This window comes from Rosa chinensis, chromosome 7, assembly GCF_002994745.2.
Source record: "Rosa chinensis cultivar Old Blush chromosome 7, RchiOBHm-V2, whole genome shotgun sequence".
NCBI classification, from domain to species: Eukaryota; Viridiplantae; Streptophyta; class Magnoliopsida; order Rosales; family Rosaceae; genus Rosa; species Rosa chinensis.
Genome location: NC_037094.1, coordinates 37,087,024 through 37,110,127, shown reverse-complemented (window position 1 = coordinate 37,110,127; position 23,104 = coordinate 37,087,024). Strand labels below are relative to the sequence as shown.

The following is a 23,104-nucleotide window of genomic DNA, read 5'->3' as shown; positions in this document are numbered from 1 at the left end:
ACATTTTCACAAAACCCATTAAACAAAATTCCACAAATCTCGTCTCTGAAATGACCATACAGAGCATGTTTGATATTGGTGTGCTCACCACATTTATGAGACACGACATTTGTGAACCTGGCCGAGCTCAAGTAGTCTCTTATGTATAGCTGCAACGTGCGTGACTAAAACAAAGCTTTACCTAATAATCCCAGTGGAATTAGTCACGGTGCTGGTGCTATCGCTGGCTTTCATATTAATGTGAATCATCTGCCCCAGAATGCTTACAACTTAGGTTACTAACTGGCTTACATTGAGTAATGTGGTTCCAAAAAACGAACATTTCGTAGCATCCTTGTTGAATTAGGAAAGAGACTGAATGGTTTATATCGGAACATTATTTAACATGGTCATACAAGCCAAGTCTGTTGTGGTCGCAAATGCAACTTTGCAGTGGCGACTATATAAACTACATTAGTTATAACAATACTATTTACCTACAGCATGGGTCATAACGGTAAAATATGATTCTAATCGATAGAATTTCTTTAAAAAGAAGAAACTCTATTTCTCTAATTTGATCAAACAAAAGAAAAATGTAGAGAGCGAATTCCCGATAACAGGTCGCGGTCGCTTGGCCGTGTTTTTCCTCCCTCAGTGCTAGGTCCCACCTCCACGCGGCAGTTTGACCATCGTTGACCCAGGTCCAGGGAACTCAAAAAGGTAAAAATATTTTAGTTTTCAATTTTTCTGTGCTGGAAAGTAATAAAGGAATTTGACGAAATAGGTAAAAAGTAAAAAAAAAAAAAAAATTGGAAAAAGACGGGGAAGGTCAAAAGAGGCAATTTTTGTCTCCAAGTCGAAGGAATAAACACTGAGCATCACAATTTCGAATCAAATTGAGCTCCCTTTTAGATAGTGCCAACTACTCTCTCTCTGCAGCTGCTGATGGGGCTCTTGGTTCATGCACTTGGCTTCACCCTCTCTGCTTCTTCTTCACTGCTCTTCTCAAATGACAACCTCCGAATTCCGCCAATCTCACACTCCAACCTACGATTTGCAGGCAACTCCCACCTCCTCTATTTCTCAATTTTCCGTTCAACTTCAACCCTCTGTTACTATTATCTCACACTACCATGCCTTTTCAGGTCATCAATTCAATTTCAGGGGAAAGCATCATAAGGCTAGAATTGCAACCTCCAGCTTCACTTGTTTCTCTGCCCTGGAAGATGTAAGTATGTGGCACTTCTTCTTCTTCGTTCAATTCGGTCGTGCCAATTTGTTATTCTGAAACAAACAAAAATGTTACTTGGATAATGCAGAAACCGGAGGAGTCTGTTGTGAAAGAGAAAAGCGTGTCAGTGATTCTTCTGGCTGGAGGCAAGGGTAAAAGGATGGGTGTAAGTCCACCTCTTCTAATAATATTATTGTTATTGTCACCATTTTCATCTATCAACTAATAATATTTTTAGAGTTATGTTTGTGCAACTAGGCCAGTATGCCGAAACAGTATCTCCCGCTTTTAAGCCAGCCTATTGCATTGTACAGGTAACTTATTATTCAACCAAGTCAATGCTTTTATATTATTTTCACATTGCATCTTTTGACCTCATGGATTCTGTTTTTTTTTAATTCAATCAATGCTGATTAAGTTGTAGTTTTAGAACCTAATTACGGAGACTCCTTTAGTGTAGTCACCGGCCCATAAGGTTGTTTGTGTTTGTCAATATGGTGAAATATGACTTGCTTTTCTAGTTATCTTTCCTTTTCTTTTTCTTTTTTTTCTTTCTGTATGCAAAGTTTGTGCTCTTCTGAATGGATATTTGACGTACAACTCCGTGCAGCTTCTATACTTTCTCACGCATGCCTCAAGTGAAGGAAATCATTGTAGTTTGTGATCCCTCCTACAGGGATGTTTTTGAAGGTTCCATTCCTCTCTTGCTCTCCTTGTAATGCGCATTTGCCTCTTTGACATGTTTGTCTGTTGCGTTTAGTGCTGTAGGACACACATTTATTCTGATTTGGTTTCGGTCATGTTCTCAGACTCCAAGCATAAGATCCACACAGAACTTAAATTCACGTTGCCTGGGAAGGAAAGACAAGATTCTGTTTACAGTGGACTCCAGGTGCATGCACATCATTGTGTTTTCCATACTTTAAGAAACAAAAGTCTCCCTGATGTCTCTTTGTTTTGTTTTCTTGGGAAAGGTCTCTCAGTTGTAGCCTAGTATTGAATCTACCTACTTAACACATTAGTCTAAAGTCTTCATTCTGCTTTATCTCAAAGTCGGTTGCAATAGCTTTCAAAATGCAAGTCAACTGCAGTTATTAATTTACTTTTTGGAAAACAATTAGTATCTTCAATTGGTGATTTTTTTCCTTCCTGAATTGCATTATTGTAAAATGAGGATGTGTGAGTACGATTGCATAACTTATCATTGGATCCAACTTCTGTGTACAGGCTATTGATTTGACCTCTGAGCTTGTTTGCATCCATGATTCTGCAAGACCTCTGGTATCATCAGGAGATGTTGAGAAGGTTAGAATTTCTTTACTTATATATCTAATTGATTCGCCTTATTCTGTTTTGACATTACATATTAATAGATCACCATGTCTTTAGTATCATTATGCATTGCGTCTTAAATATAGAGCAATGCTGCTTCTTATGTAAAGAAATCTCTGTCTAGAAGTATTAGATACATGTTATCCGTACACACCCCTAGTGTCGGACTGAACATTTTCATGCACAGAAACCAATTTGCACCAGAATGCATAGAACTAGGCATGTTTACAATTGCTTGAAAAGAAAACTTTTGGAAAGGGAGAAGTGGATGACATTTTTCAATTATATAGTAATATAAACAGCCTACAACCATGACAAAGACGATGAAAATTTGTAAGAATTTAGTCCTAGAAATTACCAAATCAACTTGGCCATCCCTTAACATGAGGCAGTGTATATCCTACAAATGATGGAACTTAATGAAAGCTTTTCCATCAAGATGCATCTACTGCTCTTCTATTTAAGTATATTAATTGTTGGCAAACTACAGAAGAATAGTAGAGGGCAGAGCAATCTTGGGTATCATACCAATATCCCCCCATAAGTATTGATGCATACCTGTTAGGACCCTATCACAAGGCTCAATGATGAGTAGCTGACTGGCGAGTTCTTGAATAAAATGCAAACTGTATCATGTAGGGGTTGTGAGTCTATTTTGATTGAAGATTCCACTTTGTGTTAAGGGATGAAGCTTTTCCAAGAAGATCTTAGAATGTCTTAAGAATTGCTGCCAAATGACCTAGAAATTTGTGAAACCATTTGTTAGCATGTAAAGATCATTTCAACTCTCCAAATAAGTGGTTTTGTTTAACTTTCCTTGCTGCCAGTCAATGTGTCAAAAGCATGTATATGATGAGGACATCATAGTCAAACCTTTTAAGGTTTACAAGCGAAAGAAATGGAAAAAGAGAGCAGCTAGTCATTCCCTTTCCATATGGTTTGATTAACTGCTTTCATTCTAGAAGTCTCTAGGCAGGTGTCTTTCAGTTTCAGTTTGGGATTTTGAAGGCTTCTTTATTATTTCGGTTTCAGTTAGGAGTTTAAATTCCTTTATTAGGTCTTTTATGCTTCAGTTTTGAAGTGTAACAGCCCTAGCTATGAATGAGTCTTTAATGCTAGTTAATATGAGCTATCTACTCAAATATAAATAAGTGTAAGTGCCAAGTGGCCAGATATGTCTTGATGAATAAAAATTTCAGAGTGTTTCTGAGTTTTCCTGAGATTGGAGTGTTGGTGTGAAGCCTTATGTGTGAGTGAGAAACCTGGGAGGGAATCCTAGTTCTTAGTTTTCACTTTCTACCCTACAAAACCTGTGTGTTAAAGCCCTAAACCTTAGAGTTTGTTGATCCTGGTGTCTAGGCAGTGAATTACTGCATCAGTATATGGAATACATCACGTAGGAATGAAAGGTATTTGCACATGTATCTTTTTCCTCAAGGAAAAGCACACTTCCACCAACTGCAGAATGGGTGGGTGGTTGTTGTTTCAGTTATTTTGGTGTATCCTTGGTGGTTTTGTGAATTTGTTTCTTTATTTATTTACTTTGGTTTATGTCAAATCAGATTTCTTCTATTACTATTCAAGAGAATAATCAGAGCAAGCATTGAATGCTTTTAGGTTCTTAAAGATGGTTGGTTAAATGGAGCAGCTGTACTTGGGGTTCCAGTAAAAGCGACCATCAAAGAGGTACGTATTAATCAGTGACTTGCTTTCAGATTTATACTACTTGCAGTTGATGAATATTTAAACTACAACCAATTTATATGATGCATTTGGTTTAGTTTCTCCTTGTTTCCCTTTCAGCAAAACATATGTGTGTGTATTAGGATATCATGTAGCTGCTAGTTTCCATGTTTCCTTGTACTTTAGTTGTATTATCAGTTATGTATCCTTCGAGGTACTTGAGCAGTCGATACAAAAGACCATCTCTCTGCAGTTTTTGTCCCTGCTTAAACACATATCAGGGGGATTTCAACCTGTTTGCAGAACATGAATTCCTGCATATAGATCTTGTGACTAAGAAATTTGTCTTTTCATATGCAGGCAAACTATGAGTCTTTTGTAGTCCGAACTCTGGACAGGAGAACACTTTGGGAAATGCAGACACCACAGGTTTAATGTTTCCAGCATTTACATCTCTCAATTCCTGACTCTGGAACATTCTAATAGCTACTGTCTATCAATTCTCACAGGTCATCAAACCTGACTTGCTCAAAAAGGGTTTTGAACTTGTTAACAGGTACGTAAGGATTAATGTCGATTTTGTTGTACAGTGTTCAGTGCAAACTGCTGTAATAAAATAAAAATATTAGGTAATGAGTTGATGATGATAAATGTTGAGTATGTGAATAAATCAGAATCCTGTTAGTTATCCCTCGAGAGCCTGATCCTTGTTTTGTTATTTAAAAAACCAAGAGAAAGTCTTAAGAGTTGACTCTTAATGCTTTGAAATACTGATCAAGAGAGACAAAAGTGTGTATGAGTTTTGCCAGGCAATTTTTAATTGAAAAACAATGTTATTTCTATCTTTCTCATTTCTTAATAATTGTAATTTCAACAGAGAAGGCCTTGAAGTTACTGATGACGTGTCTATTGTTGAGCACCTTCCACATCCTGTGTACATCACTGAAGGATCTTACACCAACATCAAGGTAGTGAAATATCCTACTCTTTGCATTTTTTGCAACTTACACGAATACAGAACCAATACTCAGCACCCCATCCTTTGATTTGGAAGTTGCTCACTGTATTTGGAAGTTCATCTGTAAGGTAAAGAAGTCTCATTTCATTGCACTACAAATATTTTGCAGGTCACAACGCCAGATGATTTATTACTCGCAGAAAGAATATTGAGTATGGACACTAAAAAGTCTTCAGGATGATCTTCTTGTCATTTGTCTTCAAATCACATTGATGCACCTATGAAGATCTTTGAAAATATTTGTACGTAGCATGACTCATTCAACAGACTCCCCTTGCTGAGATATGCAGCTATTGAGTTCAGAATCGGATGGTATTATAACCGGCTCCAGAAGTGTCTAAAATTTAGGTCCATGTGTGGAAAAGCAAACAACAATTTCTGTGTATTAAACTATTTTTGTATATGCAGCCAAGTAGCTTGGCTATCAGAAACAATTTTCCTTGGGGTTAATCATAAATCTATGCGGAAAGTATATGAAACGGAACAATTTTTATTTTACTCATTGAAGTCTTCTCCTGATGAATGTGTGAACATGAACAGAAATTCAAAAGATGATCAGCTGGTTCTGTCCAAAACCAACAGGGTGTAGACACAGTAAATTAGAGGAATTTTACCAAGCATTCCACCCTAACAAAGTTTCCAAGCAATTTTACCAACAACCAAAAAAAAAAACCCCAAGTAATTGACTTTCCTCGTCAACCAAGGCAGTCATGCCAAAGGTTTCACCACATACACAAGACGTTACTGGCTCTCTATCTTGACGGCAAAATCTTCTCTCTTGTGCTCAAGTCCTGCTCCGCCATCCGCCGCCCAAAACTCAGCACCGCCGTCCATCCCCACGTCACCAAATCATTGCTTCCAAAATTCTTCAACATAGAATATGATCGAGGTTTTAATGTTTTATTGTGTGCTGTGTATGAACAAGACCGAGGTTGGGTATGATTTAAGTTGAGGAATGAAAATTTCTCCCCCTGTAATTTGGCACAACAATCTTCAACAAAGACCAGTGAAATAAATTATGAAAAGGAGCAACTTGAATCCATTCAAGGTTTTACCATTTTATTTGTATTGATCAAATAAAAATTGGATGGACACAGATAAATCAGTTGAATAAGAAAAGGGAAAAACCTTTACATTATCTGTTTCACCCTATCACTGCATCTTTGAAGAATGGCTCAACTGGGAACATAAATACAGGAAAATGTGTAACGAAATGGAACAGTATAGCCAAAACTCCAATCCTAAATCCTCTCTTTATCTTGTCTTCTCTGCTTTCTTCCTTGACTTGCCACACACACCAAACAATGAAAACCGTCTACCTTTGCGTGGTTGAACAGGGGTCCCTTTTACCTGTTTATAGGCACAAATCTTTAAAAGTTGCTCTGAAGTCAAGCTACCTTTCCAATTTTAAGACAAATATAAAGATGTAATAACTTTTTACCTTTCCTCTTTTACGACGTCTAGTGTTATAGCAACGAAAAAATCCACTGCAACCTCCTCTACCTGACCCTGATTCATCGCCCCTATAGAAAAACTAAGAATGAGAATGTGCATACAATGGATATGAATAACTGTGGATGCATGACCACTTGGCATTTAGTAATTACTGTGGATATGAATATAATGCATATAATTTTGACAATGACATATCAGAAAAGACAACAAATGAAACAAAAAGAAAAGCCACAAGAGTGCTATCAATTGAAACAACAGTTCTCCTGCACCATACTAAGATTCTGTTTCACTATAGAATCTGAATAGTCCGGAATTAAGCACCTGAATGCCCTACTAAAAACTTTGAGCATGTCTTGTACCGTATTGAATGTTTTCGGAAATATTTTTAGCACTTCTGATAATGCAAAAGGATTCAACATCAATAGTGAAAAGAAATTGCCTATAACATGAAGTATCTCTATCATACTGAAGGCTGAATTCGATAAATTTCTACCACCAACAAATAATAAACACAAACTGAACATCACCCATATCACTGCTCAAACTCTTACTGTTGACATTAACAACACCAGCTCATCTACCAGACCAAAACCATCACTACTATATCAAACGCTTGAACGCCACCCACCAGCACTCTTAATACTACGTCAAGCCCCTACCAACTCTTATTGACTCCTTCCCTTTTAGCACTCCCAGTTACAAGAAACCAGCTAACACATACAACCATTGCCACTCTAATTAATGGCTAAAGAACAGTCACCACTAATAACACTGCTGTTACTAACATTGTGTCACCAAATCTATTCAGTAACATCATATCCACTTTCACAATCCATAATTTCTGTTACTAACAATATTGTTGTTACTAACGTCAACATTCATGTTAATCGATTTTAGTAAAAACAACATTCATGTTAAGCAATTTCTGCTTGAAACTTCAGTATCCATAATTTAACATTCAATACCAGGTGATTGTTTTAGAATTTCAATGCTAAAAATACAACATATAGTGCTTAATTCTCAGTTGTATTAAACAGGCCCGAACACATTATAATACCCGGATTAAATGTATCACTGAGTTCTAATCTTCTTTCTGCAGCCTAAGAACATGACACTAGACTAAAATACCCCATTTAGAGCTGTGACATCAAGATGCAGATGGTAAAAACTTTCCTGGAGACATATCAGCACCGAAATGCTCTTTTCCAGAAATGGAGAGCAACTCTACACATGCACATTCCATTTTCCACTATAAAGGTCTATCTACAGTTAGCAAATTTAGTGACCATATATCTATTTAACCTTGAATAATTAAAAATAGACATTGTTCTATGAACCTCAGAAGATGAAGTGTTTATACTACTACAAAATGCTTATAAAAACCTGTGCAAGATAATCTCATGACTCACATTAATCAAATCTCAAGGAATCTAGTTTGTCCACCATTAGACTGTTTTTTGTGTTTTCAGCCAAGTAAGGACTAAGGAGTATAAAAGAATTTTATAAAGAAATATGGAAATAGTCAAGAAATCAATACTCACAGGTGATCTTTGTCGGACTTGCCCTTTTCATGTAGTAAACTCGGGGACATAGGATAATGATCAACCCTTTTACCTATTTGGTCCTGCTGAATGACCTTCCCACTGTTAGCACTCAAGATTTTTACTTCATGGTTTAATCCATCATCCCATTGCTGAGAGGATAATCCCATTGAATTCATCGATTCCATCTGATCTTCATAATAAATGCCATCCTGAGGTAGGACCTGATTCTTTTCAGGTTTCAAACGATTCAAAGAACCAGAGGTGCCTTTCTCTGCAACCTGTAGCCACGCAGTCTCTAACCTTTGGTCGCGAATAATGGATTCTATTCTCTGCATTGGGATCTCCTGTCCACTCTCTCTTGTATCACTTGTTTGAGCATTGCCATCTGCAACTAAGTCTGATGAATCAGAGGTTGACTTGTGGGTCCCATCCAGAAACAGAGAACAATTGGAATAACCATCTGTGGCATTTGAACCAACTCTTTTCCTTTCCCTGACAAGTTCTGCCATAGTTCCTGCCTGCTTTAGACCTTCGAGCAAGTGAACTGGACTTGGACCATTTAGAGAAGCCTCCCCACCTGGCAAGTGGACAATTCTAACCTCGACATTGCGTCTGAGAACTATTTCCATTGAATTTGTGATACTGCTCACAAACCTCTCTGCTCTAGATTTGATACTTCCATCTTCAAATGCAACATAAGCAACCAGAACACCTGAATAAAAATGCCAGTTTAAACAAAAGGAAGAACAGGAAACGAATGCATATGTGGATTTATACTATAAACACACTACACATACATGCATATATATAAAACGTTATATATATATATATATATATATATATATATAGAGAGAGAGAGAGAGAGTCCATCATGGGTCTTTAAAGGTATGATTTAAGCTATGAACTAAGAACTAAAAGGATGCCCCTTATTCTATGAGACTGCAAAGTATAGCTTAAGCATCATTATAAAAATCACCATTTTACATCCAGTGTCATCATGACATCATATGGTGTTCATTTACTGAGAACATCTAACAAAGATGTTGTATATGTAGAACGAAAAAAATCATATCAAGCATGAGTAGCTTCTTTACTTCGTTTTCATTTTTCGCCTTCCTTTCATGTTTGTACATCCGCCTCCAGTGAGAAGACAATACACCATGTATCACAATGGCATATAAAACTATCAGTGATACGAATGTAAATGGAAACAACTATAAACTATAATTTTCTTGTCAAGAATACTAATTAGTCATTGCAAGAACGACTTTAAACTTTACAAATAGCTGCAGCAACTTCCGACTACAAAAAGGTGCATAAGGTCTTTGTGCATATGTAAAAATAAACAAAAGTGAATGAAAAGCTTAAGAGCTTACCTTCAGCTTCAGATATAGACACTAGCTTTCCATGAGAATGTAGTAGCTGCCTCAATGTCTTTGAATGACACTTCTCAATACACTGTGCCCATACATCATTTAACTTTTCAGAGTTTACACATCTAAGGTTCATATTTCCAGCCATAACATTTCCACACAAGGGAGTTGAGGCCCCATTACCCACAAACTGATCATGTGAGGGCTTGGTATTCACACCGAAACCATTATTTCTTGACAACGAATCTCCCTGATGGTTGGAATTGTCATTTGGTGCTCTTTGTACAGAAGCATGTTGAGTTGATTTTTGAAGTATATAGTGACCATCTAACTTCCGTTTGTAAGTGGCTGCTTCTCTTGAGGTTGAAGCACTTGAAGAATCATCCTCAGTTGTCTTGCAGCTATGCCTCCTGCTGCATGAGTGACTAAGGTCTGGAGAAGGCACTGAACCAAGCTGCAACAGAGTCGCTGTAAACCATGTTGAGCGCTCACTTGAAACCCTAAGCTGCTTTTCAGCCTCCGAAAGAATCTTCAGAGCATGTTTTAATCTCTCCAATTCTGCTTCGGTCACTGAAGTAAAACAATCACCATAATTGGAAATTTGAATAAAAAAATAAACCAAAACAAAAAGATTATAACATCTTTACTGGACTAAAAATCATCTACACCGACAAAATAGCCAAAAGAAAATAAAATAGAATAACATATGAAATTATGGAGCATCAGTTGCTCTAAAAATAAAATACAATCAGTAGAGTATTTTTTGTCCCCAGGATTATTAATGTAAATGACTACTCTTAAGATATACAAGTACTTGTCGTGATCTAGACGGGTGAGTATTTCAGGAGAAGAACTTGAGAGAACCAGAAGTATGCCAACAGATGGAACATTGCCATCTAAGCAAAGAAAATAACAACACAAGACCTATGTGTTAGATACATAACCTTTTCTTACACAAACCTACCAATCTTAAACTAACAGGAAAATTTAAAATATTTGTACCACAGAATCTCTTGTAGAGATGAGAAACTATGCGCAAGTCTCCATACAAGATTCCAATACTTGGTTCTTTGTTATGGCTAGATTCCTAAATTTGGATTGGGGCAAGGAGATCACCAGTACTGCCCAGGAAATACTTGAATCTATTCTAGGGAAGCAGATGGATAGATCATGAAACCAACCACATACAGGATCTTGCAAATTGCAGCATAATGCTTCTCAGTACTTATAATATCATTTCTCCAACGGGCCATGTTGTACATCTTATCATGTTTGATTGAATCCATTGGTCTTACCAATATTGATCTATATACTTACTTATTCGTCATGTAGTTATCAATCATTAACATTTGTAAAATAGAATGAACAACTTTATTGCATCAAAAGTTAAGGGGACACACTCACGGTTCCGAGCACCATATAAGGAGTCATGTTTGACATCATTAGTACCGTTGGTTCCCGCAATGATGTCCATAATTAAGCTGGCCAACTGAGACATCAAAACCATGGGATCAACCCCAGAGTCCATCAAATCTCTGGCCCTTTTCACTGTTTCTGCAGTGTCCGATGACATTGCTAACTCCAAAAGATCTAGTAACTTGTCATCGGAAACAACTCCCACCTGCAAAAGATAAAGTAGTTGATGAGTTTGAACATATCCAACATAATACTAGACTAAGAAGTCAGTGTTTTTTGTTTTTTCTTTGATAATAGTGCCATGAACTCGCATTAGTATGCTAAACTCATACTGAATTAGACCATGTCAGGAAATAATAGCCAGAGAAAACTCACAAGTTCATTCACAAGAGATGTTGAAATTCTTTTCCCCAGCAAACTCAACTGGTCCAACATAGTTTCTGCATCTCGAAGTGAACCATCTGCATTCAAAGCAATCAAATCTAATGCATCTGGTTCAACATCTAGGTTCTCTTCAACAGCAATTTTCCTCAACCTGGCCACAATCTCACTATCCTTAATTTTGTTGAAGAGATATTTCTGACACCGAGATTGTATGGTACGAGGAACATTATCCAAATCAGTTGTAATGAATATGAAGACAACTCGCTGCGGTGGTTCTTCCAAATATTTAAGAAATGCCAACCATGTCTTAGAAGGCAATAGGTGACACTCATCAATCACAAAAACCTTATACCTTGATGATGCTGATGAGGGAGCCACAGATAGAGTTTTCAATAGGTACCTGACTTTATCAATTCCTTTCTTATTGGTACCATCAACTTCCAATAGATCCTTGTTCTTACCAGACATAAAATCAGTGCACTCCCTGCAGTAGCCACAGGGTTTAGTTTCATCAGGAGCTAGGCAATTCAAGGAAGCAGCAAAAATTCTAGCTGTAGATGTTTTTCCAGTTCCACGGGGTCCCTGGAAAAGATAAACGGGAGCAATCCTACACCTATCAATAGCATTTATAAGTGATTGCACCACAATATTCTGGCCAATCAATTCACGAAAGAACATTGGCTTGTACTTCTGGCTAAAACTTCTAACACTATCTGGAGTGCTTTCCTCTTCCCCCACTCCACTCAGAGCTACAATCTCCAAGCCTTCTTGACTTCGGCAGCTTGACCATCTCCGTCCATCCAATCTACTCAAAGCTTCCAAATCAAGTTCCCCAAAGTTTGTGGAGAGTTCGTCATCACTCCTCCCAGTTCCTATGGATGACCCTCCTCTACCATCACCACTATTGTTTAGCAATGGCAGAACACCTTGCGCACTTCTAGATGCAATTCTCCGCTTATTAGAACCTGAAGATGAGCCCCGTCGTCTAGGATAAACATTTTGACTTCCACACAAAAGGACACTTCCTTTTCTCCTTATAGTATCAGAAAGCGAAGGGGAGCAACAGCTTCCATACATGCCTCTGTGCTTTGGGGTCTTTTTGGACCAATAACAAGGAATCCCACATCCTTTGCTACCCGGAATATCCAAATGGTCCTCAACCTCATCATCCCCATCATTCATTGAAGTCGCAGTTCCATCCCAAGATCCAACAGTACTTGGATTCCGAACACCATACCTATTATAAGAACTAGTCGACAATGCAGGAGTGCTATAGCAATAAGAAGAGTCCTCTGCTCTACTATCATTTCTCCTAACAGTAGTGGAGGCCGGAGGCCAGTGCTTTTGCCTAAGCTTCAAGAGCAATGGGGAAGCCCCTCTAATGTGCCTCAGATCCTCAGAATTAGAGTAATCCTCAGTGTCATCAGATTGCTCATCCCGGCCTCCCTTTCTTAAGTTCCTACCAAGAATCAACTCTTTCTGCTGATGTTTGGACAAAACATGAGAATGGGACTCGATTTTCTTACTTGCTTTCTTACCATTACCACTACCATTACCATCTTTGAGCGGCGGTAGAAGATTCGGATATCTGCGCCGGAGCATCATCAACGACCGGCTCTGACCACCACCAGTGTCACTCCTGGAATCTCCGTGGCTCAAGCTGTCATCCACACTGAATGCCGCAACAGAAGAAGAAGCAGCGTCCTCATCTTCAACACCATAATCATCCTCCTCCTCATCCTCTTCGTAGTCATCATTTCTCGACGATTTGGAAGAGCCCTTCCAGTTGTACAGGAACACCCTCTTGTTGTCGCCGCCGCCATTGTTGGTATTGTGGGAAGTGGAACAAGCAGAAGGAACCGCCGCCGCTCCCGGGGCCGCAGCAGATCTAGAGGAAGCCAAAGGAGAGCGCCAAGAAGAAGTGGTCCCCGGATCGCGGAGAACGCGGGCGGCCTTTCGAATCTGGGTGAGCTCTTTCTTCAAGTGGAGTTGGCTTGGATCAGACACACCCATTGCTGCTACTGACATCTCTTATATACACCTCATTCCCCCACCACCACCACCACCGCCAATCCGACACAAACAAACGATGATTATAAAGATGACCGATTTTCAACTGAAAAAAAAAAAAAAAAGTACCCTTTAATCTGAACTTGCAAAAGCAGCTAAAAAAGCAGCAAATGTAGCATCTTTAGAGAAGAACAGAAAGCAGAGCAAGCAAAGAGAGTCACTTTGCAGATCTGGGAGGTTTCATTTACAGTTGGGAGAGTGAATGAGAGCTTTTCTGGGTCTCTGATTCAGAGCTCAAATCCTCTCTCTCTCTCTCTCTCTCTCTCTCTGAACAATGGGAACAATAAATGAGATGAAAAAAATAAAGAGCTAAATGATCTGCCTCCGCTACCTTTCTATGTCTTCCCTTGCCTTTTTTTTTTTTTTTTTTATCCTGGGTAAATGGACAAAATGCTTTCTTTCTATGTTTGGTCAGACCTCTCACTGTCTCCCACACACTTTTTTTTATCTGGTTTTTTGGGTTTTTGTGTTTAGGGTTTTTGGATTTTAAGTTGGCGCCTCCCAGATGAAATCTTAAATTTGTAGACCAAATTTGCATCTGGGGTCACTCTCTCTGTCTGAAATGTGAAGAGGACTGTCTTGTCGTATTCTGTTCTAAGCCTGAGATTTTTATATATTTGTAAAAATTAAATGGAAGTAAATAGAGAATCATTTTGTGATCCTAAAAAAAGAAAACCCCCAAGTACAAGATCCATCGTCACCTTATATTTTAGGAAACTTGTTGGCACTCCTTTGATTTTGTTCATGTCCAATTTCAGCATTCATCACTATTAATTTTTTATTTGATATTTAATCATTTAATTCATATGATCAATTCGGTTATATTTCACTTAACTTTTTTCTTTAAATTTTGATTTTGAATCTATCCTTTTAATTGGTACATTTAAATCATAATCTGAGCACAAGAAGGGTTGAGGAATTAAGCGTTAGCCACATGAAGGGCATCTTTAGCTAGAGGTACAAGAGTCTACCAATTTTTAAAATTATTTATATATACTTTGATTTTCTATTTTTGTACCAATTTTACAAAATAAGTGTTCTCCAATTAATTCATGTCTCAAATAAGGTTTTCATAGCACTGTGTAGTTGGTATGAGGGTTGATGGTCTCATCTTAGCTCTCAAGTCACTAGGTTAGACTCATCGAATAGTTGAACACTCTCGTACAATAATGGTAAACTATAAGAACATCAAAATCGAGTACATACATCAGTAACATCGCTTAATCCAATGCAATGATCGAATTGGCCTACTGAATTTTCATGGTAACTTATCTCAAGATTATTTGAATGATTTTTTACTTTTTGTAGTGAGATATTTTTCTTTCCTCATAAAGAGAAATATTTTTCCTTCAATAAAAGAGAAATATTTTTCTTTCTTTGCAAATACAAGATCTTTTATTACTGTTTCTATATTAATGCACAAAATCATCATCACATAAATATTACATCTTATTAATACATAGATTACACTTCATACCTGTGAGCTTAGCTAGCTTAATTGGGTGGATTTACACAACACTAATATTGGTGTGGTGGGAAGAAGCAAGGCTGTACTAATTTGCAATTGAGAAAATTTCATAACCAACTCAAAAAAAATCCCAAATCTGCCAACAAAACAACACAACCCAACTAAAAAACTCCCCAATCGACAATGAATCAAACATCAAAACCAAAACAATGAGTTGCCACCACTACTGTAAAACAAATAGAGTAGTTAGTGTAACAATTTTTACTAGTTGGTGTCTATGTTTGAATACATAAAATTAGTGAAGTCCCTTGTTATCAGTCAAAACGCTCTATTAATGCTTAGAATATGGAATTTTTGGCGTCGTGTACCCCCAAATATATTCTGGAGTTTCATAAATCAAAACTTGGAGACTTAAGCTGAAAATTTATAATTATGTTAATGTTGTTATCTCCTTTTTCTTCTTTTGTTTATGCATGTATGACATCTTGCAACGTTTGGCCTCTTTGTCCTCTACAAAAGAAATAAAAATGAAATAAATGTTAAGCCTCTTACAACAAACCCAAGTTATTAGGTAGATTTGTGGGTGCAAGTTTAGGTTGATGGCAATTCATATTCATGCTTTCTTCAAGTCCTAGTCCAAGACTCCAAATCAACAAGGACATTCTTGGTTCGTCTGCATCTACTTGGAGAATAACCCCCAATATGAATTGTCTATTAATTATTCTCAAAAGCACAAAATAGTATGTCCTATTGTAAACATCAACATACCATGGATGAGACGATAAAGTAGATCCAAGATAGGAGGATAAGAATTGAACATCAATATCTTAAAGTAACCTAACAATGGAGTTGGAATTGGAGACCCTGATGTTATGTTAGTTAAAATATTGATTCTCCTTTATGGTATTTCATCATTAATATGTACCAACCTTTTCTTTTTGACTAGATTGATTGATTGAGCGATATTTGAACTCAAACACTTCAATCACAAAATGAAAACCACCTAAACTATAAGCTAGTCACTATCGTCAAGACTCATTTATCCAATGATCATGAGTAATATCTCTGTTAATAAATGCATGAATACTCAAATATTTATGAATATCTCCTTTGTTCATGAATTAAGATAAAGCTAATGTGATACTTGATTTTTGTCAGGTTGGGTCAATTGTCACTATGTGATATTTTTCGAATGTTGCATAGTATATTAATGATTAGCATGCTATTCATTTATTTATGTTTAACTCTTTATTCAAGGCCAATACTATTTGGTCTAGAAGAAAAAGAATTTTTTTTAATTTGATATTAAATATGTATATAGCACAATTATTGTCACTGCCAATACTATTATGCCGATTCTATTGGTGGCTTTACTTTTGGAGGTGTTGTACTTGATGGCGACAATGACTAGCACTTTGTGGTACTAGTAGGTGTTAGTTGCTTGACGTAGTTACTAGGGTTTTCTTTGGGTTAGGGGGCATGGGTCGTTTATATTTGATTGAATTAGGTTGTTTAGCCTGCAATTATTGGAGTTCATGTTTGGGAACCTAAGTGATTTTTGTATAAAGGATGTACGCTTTATGAGTCATCTGGGATATGGGTTGAGCTGGTTTTTGGATATTGAGAGTTTTATGCTCCTCCCCTTACATAAGCATATAAATCATGAATTCTTAATTTTTTTATTATCCTTTATTTTTGGTTTCAAAGTGGATGTTTTCTATGCTTGACGCTATAGTGTAATAGATGCAACTATTAAGGCGTTGTCTCTTCCTATCTTTAACAAAAAAAAATAAGCTCGTTATGAGTTTATGTAAGTTTACAAAGGAATCATCAATCCTAGTGCTATGCTTGTTCTAAAACTGCAACTTCTCCAAGCCCTAGCTCTAGTTCTGCCGTGTTGCTGTGGTGCTTTGTTGTAGGACTGGTAGTTCTTTTGTCTTAGCATCTAGGGTCGATGGCTTGAAGGCAATTGTGTTTGGTCCTTGAGTTTATTTCTATGCTTCTCGGATGCAAGGCGAACTTGGACATCGGTGCAAGGAGTGATGACTGGCAATGGGGGTAGGTCGGATTTTGATCCATCTCTGCTCCAGGCGACGACGGCGTTGAGGGCTGCATCAAGGGAGATGTTGACCGTTGGGTGCGCAGGTTTCAATTTCATTTAGATTTGGAAACTATTTGCACTGGGTTTCGGTGATGACTTCAGAATGATAGTGTCAAGATGACGTGGTGGCCTTTCGGCAGGGAATAATGAGTTGCGGCGGCGGCGGTGCTCAAATGCCCTTGAGCAAGGTAGTAGTGGCTGAGATCAATTTGGGCCAATTCCTTCGGCTTTGGATCTTATAACCTTGGGCCATTGTGGGCTGTTAGTTTTTAGTTTTTTAATTAGCTTTTAGTTAGGTTTTTTTTTTTTTTAGCCTCTCAGGTGCGCACTTTGCTAGGGCTACTTTCGGGTGGGCTTAGTATTTTTGTCTTGGGTTTGGGCTTTTGACCTCTAACGTAGACTGTAGGTGCTTCTAGGGAAGCCCCCTCTACATAGGGCAGTCCCTGAAGTTTTAAGAATAAATTGGGTTGAAAATTTGGCTTATTCTGGTTCCCCTCCTGATAGTGTCAGGTTCTCTTGATTACTAGGTTTCGGTTGCTATCAAAGGCATCTTTACGTAAGGTTCTAGGTTCTAAGGCTCTTAACAATAGCTCATTTCTGACCGGCTCTTTATAGGGCGTGTTATTATGTAATGTGGGAGCCCTTCTAATGAGGACCACTAAAATGAGGACTTTTTAATCAACGGTTTGGGAGACCACTTTTTGATTACATTATGGCAAATCAACCATTAGATGTTTACGTATGCATAAGTAGATCACTTCTAAAAATGTTCTTCTAAATTGCTAATCGTTAAGATACTGAACTAGATCAAATCAATAGACGAACTAAATCTATCAAACATGAACCGTTCATGTTCATAACTAATAAATCACGATTATGAATGTTTTAATGATTTTTAAATTGGTTGAAAAATTGCATAAATAATATACACATAAATATTTAAATATCTAATGGTTGATTTGCGAAAATGTGATCGGAAAGTGGGTCTAACACAAAAGTTATCAACTAGTCATCATTTTAGTGGTCCTCATTAGAAGGGCTCCTTATGTAATATTTGCCTCTTACTACTTTTTAATGGATTGACATCTCAATTAATAAAAAAATAAATAAATAAATAAAGAAACCATCCGGCCCTAAAAAAATACAGATATACATACTCTCAATTTTGAACATTCAAAAACTATACATGAATTGCAATAGAAAATGTTATTAGCAAGAATAGAAGAATGTTGGGCCCCTCATTATCGTCAAGAATCATTTATCCAATGGTCATGAGTAGGGCTGTCAATGGGTCGTGTCGGGTTGGGTTCGTGTCGGGTCAAGGTAATTGTCGTGTCGCAATATACAAACCCAAACCCAACCCATTTAATAATCATGTCAAAAATTTAAACCCAAACCCAACCTATTTATTAAACGGGTTACCCATTTCCAACCCGCTTAACCCATTTAACAAATAGGTCGTGTCATGTTAGACAAAATGACCCATTTAAGGGTTAACAATGCGACCCATTTAACTAAAAAAATGCATAAATTGATTGAATTCACTAAAAACTCCACAAGACTAAGAATATAAATAATTATATATATATATTCATAAATAATTAAATCCAATAATTATAAAGAAAAATATTTCAAATTGTCTAATCCTATGATCAAATACTCCCAACGCCCAAAATTTCAAGAAGAAGTATAGCATAATCGGGTTATACGGGCTCACTTCGTGTTGGCGGGTTGACCCGTGGCCAACCCATTTATTAAATGGGTCATGGCGGGTTGACCCATGGCTGACCCGCTTTTTAATCGTGCGGGTTCAACCCGCTTTATTTCGTGCGGGTTTCGAGTCGTATTATTGGGTCGTGTCGGAATTGACAGCCCTAGTCATGAGTAATATCTCTGTCAAAAAATGAAATACTCAAATATTTATGAATATATCCTTCATTCATGAATTTAGATAAAGCTAATATGATACTTGATTTTTTTGTCAGACTAGGTCAATCGTCAATCTAGCTATGATATTCTTCGAATGTTGCATAGTGTAATAATTTTTCATCGCATGTTATTTTTTATTTATTTTGCTTAACTCTTTATTCAAAGCTACTACTATTTTGTCTAGAAAAAAAAAATCAATTTGATACTAGTTATGTACGTAGCACAATTGTGTTGACTGCCAATACTATTCTGCCGATTCTATTGGTGGGTTCACTTTTGGAGGTGTTGTACTTGATGACAAGAATGACTAGTGCTTCGCGGTGCTAGCAGTTGCTGGTTGCTTGACATAGTTGCTAGGGTTTTTCTTTGGATTAAGGGGCAAGGATCGTTTATATTTGGGTAAAGCTATTTAGTCTATAACTAGTAAGAATGCCCGCGCTTTGATGTGGGTCATGAATTGTAACTATAATCGTTTTACCTAAACTTGAAAGAGAGCATATAAATGATAGAATTATTTTTATGACTGCAGTTTGTTATAGTTGTTGTTGGAAGATTTTTGAAAAGCATGCAAAATTTGGTTGTAACTTAATAAGTTATATTAAGTTCCAAATGTTAAACAACATTGCAATTTTGAAATAGAACAAACTATCAGCAATTTTTTCTATTTTTTCAATATTTTTCATGATAACACCCTTGACGTCAGGAACTTCAGCGTGGATTTTTTTAAAGCTTGTTGATCTATTCGGGATAATCCACATAGTACTTAAACTTCTATGAGAATTCTCCTATATGTGACACTTTTAGTGTGTATGTAACTGGCATAATGTTTAGGGCTAAATACTGTTTAGTTACCTGTGGTATGGGTCCAACATCGATTCAGTCCCTCGACTTACAATTTCATCAAAAATACCCTTACAATATTATCTTCTCATCCAATAGGTCCTTCCGTCGGGATTCCTTCTATTTCAGATGTTAACTGCTGACATGTCCTTCCAACTCAGCAAAAGTGGGGCCTACATGGAAGTCAAATTCCCAAAATGACCCTGGCCAACTGAATATGGAAAAATCCAAAATAAACTCTAGACTTTGCAGTTGAGGAGACTCGAACCCACCCCAACACACATACAAATTTAAGCCCCAACCACCATACCACTTGCATGGTATTGGTATTCTACAAACAAAAATAATATATATCTGTATAATAGTTATTTTTTTAAAAACCACTTTGTCATCGTGGGAGATTTTATAATACATCAGAGCCCCAAGTCTCCTTCACCTTCTTCCCTTTCTTCCCCAAAATTAATTTCAATTCTTAATCAGAATATGGAGAAAGCGATCAACAGGCAGAAGGTTCTCCTCGATCACCTCCGACCTCCTTCTTCTTCTTCTGACGACTCTTTTCCCTCCGTAAGCCTCTTCTTCTTTCATTCCATTTCACAGTTGATCTATTCTCATTGACCTTTCCTGCTTCTAATAATTTAGCTACCTTAGATTGTTGATTGATTGCTGAGACTTAGGCAACTAGCTTGCTTATTCAATCAAGCGTCGGCATGTGCCGCTGAGGATAGTGCTGCATATGCAAGGAAAGACGTGTTTGGTGATGGTGTCGTTATTGTAGCGTAAGTCCCTTTTTAATGCCGGCGAAATGATCGGTATACGGATTAGTTGGTAACCGAGATTTCGGTTTGATTTCAATCGGTTTTGAGTTTGAACCGCAGGCAAATCCACCATGAAAGCCGGCGAGTTCTGGAGTTTGATCTCCTGATATATTAACAGATCTGGAGGAGAAGAAAAGAGATGAAGAAAACAGAGGAAAAGAAAGAAGAAATAGAAGAATCGGAGAGGAACAATTGAGATTTTGGGCTACTAATATTTGCAACTTAAAAAGAAAAATTAATAGTAAGAAACTTTGTAGTTGGAAATCTGGAATGAAGAAGAAAGAGAGAGAAAGAAATACTTTCAGATTGCAAAACACGAGAAGGATGATGACAGTGTTTTTAAAAAACTATTATACAGATATATATTATTTTTGTTTGCAATATACCAATACCTTGCAAGTGGTTTGGTGGTTGGGACTTTCATTTGCATGTGTGTTGGGGTGGGTTCGAGTCTCCCTAACCGCAAAGTCTAGAGTTTATTTTGGATTTTTCCATATTCAGTTGGCCAGGGTCATTTTGGGAATTTGACTTCCATGTGGGCCCCACTTTTGCTGAGTTGGAATGCCTTGTCAGCAGTTAACGTCTGAAATTGACGGAATCCCAACGAAATGACCTATTGGACGAGAAGATGATACTGTAGGGGTGTTTGTGATGAAATTGAAAGTCAAGGGACTAAATTGATGTTGGACACATACCACAGGGTACTAAACAATATTTACTATTTAGCCCTAATGTTTACCATCATCTATCATGATCAGATTAAAATCAATTGATCAAGAGCTATTGCAGGCAGTAGGCATTAACAGAGCAACATGAAAATCATGAGTAACACTGTAACTAAGATGAATAAGAAATGTATATATTCTCTTATCAATCTACTGTAATTAAAATTGTATGAAATTGGATAGAGAAAAGAGTAAGTTTTTGTTACTTGAACTTTTGTACAGCTTCTTCAACAGTGAAGAGGAATTACTCTGTGAATGTCAAATAGGATTCCAATTTGAAAAAGTAGACAGAGAAGTAAAGAAACTTGTGTCTCGTCCCCCAAAGCTAACATTTCTATATCAAAGTCTAATGATCAGGCAAGGGACAAAGTTAGTGTTGCATGAGTGTTGCATGAGTTTTGCATTCATAAAATCATATAGATGATTATATAATCAAAAACATAACATACATTGCAAAATATTGAAGCCTTGAAGCGTGTTGTTGTTAAACATTAAAACATGGCTTAAAGATTGAAGTCTTTTTGAATAATTGTTAAAACCCAAAACTTAAACATGAACAAATAATTTAAGACAATCAACAAAAATTGTGAGAGAAAAAAATTTGTAAACGTGGAATGTTTAGGGTATTCAAATCGATTCATTTTTTCTTTTGGTTATTCTGTGGTGTTGTTGTTAAACATTAAAACATGGCTTAAAGATTGAAGTCTTTTTGAATAATTGTTAAAACCCAAAACTTAAACATGAACAAATAATTTAAGACAACCAACAAAAATTGTGAGAGAAAAAAATTTGTAAACGTGGAATGTTTAGGGTATTCAAATCGATTCATTTTTTCTTTTGGTTATTCTGTGAATGAATGTTATTCTTTGCTGTTTTCAGGGTGATAAGAATATTTCTAGAAAAGAACTTATTTTATTAGGTCATTTGGATGCATTCATTTTTGTTTTTAAGGGTATAACATGAATGGAAGCAATCTGACAAGACCCGCCCCGAATTTCACCCTGAAATCCGAGGTGGCCCTGTGGGGCCCACCTTAGAAATAACTCTACCAAATTTTCGGCAGTCATCCTTAAAATGGACTACCCAAAACCTGTGAAAACACATTCACACTTCTAATAACTCATCCTTATTCTTCTGGAGCCGCCCTGCTCCCCAAATTACAACAACTCCACTTTCACAAAACACCAAACTCAACTTAACAATACTAATCCCAAAGGTTATCAGAGCAATACTAATACACAAGGATATAAAAAGAAGAGTAAATGATCAAGGGATCCTACAATGCGGAAGTAGTGTCAATTATGCCTCAAATGCCATATACGCCCGACCTCCACTAATTCGCCTGTAAACTGGGCATTTGAAACCGAAGGGCCCAGGGGAAAGTAATTTAAAACACGTTAGAGTAAGTGGACAAAAATAATAAATAAGATAATTCGAATGAAAGTAAAGATTTAATACTTTCCCACATGTTCATCTTTTAAAAACCTTGATGCATGCAACGTGGATAGAACATATTTCTCGCAACACGAAAATTCGTGAAAACATTCCAGCCCTGCTGGTCAAAAGAAATCGAGCTAGCCTTGCTAGCTGAAAATATCAATCAAATATGGGGAAGAAGTTCTCACCATACAAATAAGGGAGCCTCCCAGGCTCGGGTCGGAGTGTCCCACACTCTGGAGCATCCCATGCTCTGCTCTACTCACTCACGAACACATAGTAAGTAGGGAGGAGTACT

At 37.1% G+C, this 23,104-nt stretch overlaps 2 protein-coding genes across 2 annotated transcripts; one reads left to right on the top strand and one right to left on the bottom strand.

The window, feature by feature from the left end:
* The first annotated feature begins 868 nt into the window (after positions 1-868).
* On the top strand, positions 869-5,748 carry LOC112176125 (2-C-methyl-D-erythritol 4-phosphate cytidylyltransferase, chloroplastic). Its single transcript, XM_024313947.2, has 12 exons — positions 869-1,042; positions 1,128-1,210; positions 1,302-1,379; positions 1,472-1,527; positions 1,824-1,903; positions 2,023-2,105; positions 2,441-2,518; positions 4,163-4,231; positions 4,589-4,657; positions 4,738-4,784; positions 5,106-5,196; positions 5,356-5,748. Exons 1-12 carry the CDS (start codon positions 928-930, stop codon positions 5,425-5,427), a joined length of 921 nt encoding a protein of 306 aa, XP_024169715.1. The 5' UTR covers positions 869-927; the 3' UTR covers positions 5,428-5,748.
* Positions 5,749-6,279: 531 nt separating this feature from the next.
* On the bottom strand, positions 6,280-13,798 carry LOC112176124 (protein STICHEL). Its single transcript, XM_024313945.2, has 6 exons — positions 11,410-13,798; positions 11,023-11,239; positions 9,622-10,188; positions 8,243-8,957; positions 6,688-6,769; positions 6,280-6,596 (listed from the first exon to the last, which is right to left on the bottom strand). Exons 1-6 carry the CDS (start codon positions 13,444-13,446, stop codon positions 6,501-6,503), a joined length of 3,714 nt encoding a protein of 1,237 aa, XP_024169713.1. The 5' UTR covers positions 13,447-13,798; the 3' UTR covers positions 6,280-6,500.
* Positions 13,799-23,104: the final 9,306 nt, after the last annotated feature.

Excerpts from the sequence above, each read along its gene's own strand:
- LOC112176125 (XM_024313947.2), top strand. The coding sequence starts at position 928 with ATGGGGCTCTTGGTTCATGCACTTGGCTTCACCCTCTCTGCTTCTTCT. Across the intron at positions 1,380-1,471 it reads GCAAGGGTAAAAGGATGGGT|GCCAGTATGCCGAAACAGTA; the intron begins GTAAGTCCACCT and ends TTGTGCAACTAG. Across the intron at positions 2,106-2,440 it reads CTGTTTACAGTGGACTCCAG|GCTATTGATTTGACCTCTGA; the intron begins GTGCATGCACAT and ends TTCTGTGTACAG.
- LOC112176124 (XM_024313945.2), bottom strand. The coding sequence starts at position 13,446 with ATGTCAGTAGCAGCAATGGGTGTGTCTGATCCAAGCCAACTCCACTTG. Across the intron at positions 8,958-9,621 it reads GTCTATATCTGAAGCTGAAG|GTGTTCTGGTTGCTTATGTT; the intron begins GTAAGCTCTTAA and ends ATTTTTATTCAG. Across the intron at positions 6,770-8,242 it reads AAGTCCGACAAAGATCACCT|GGGCGATGAATCAGGGTCAG; the intron begins GTGAGTATTGAT and ends GTTTTTCTATAG.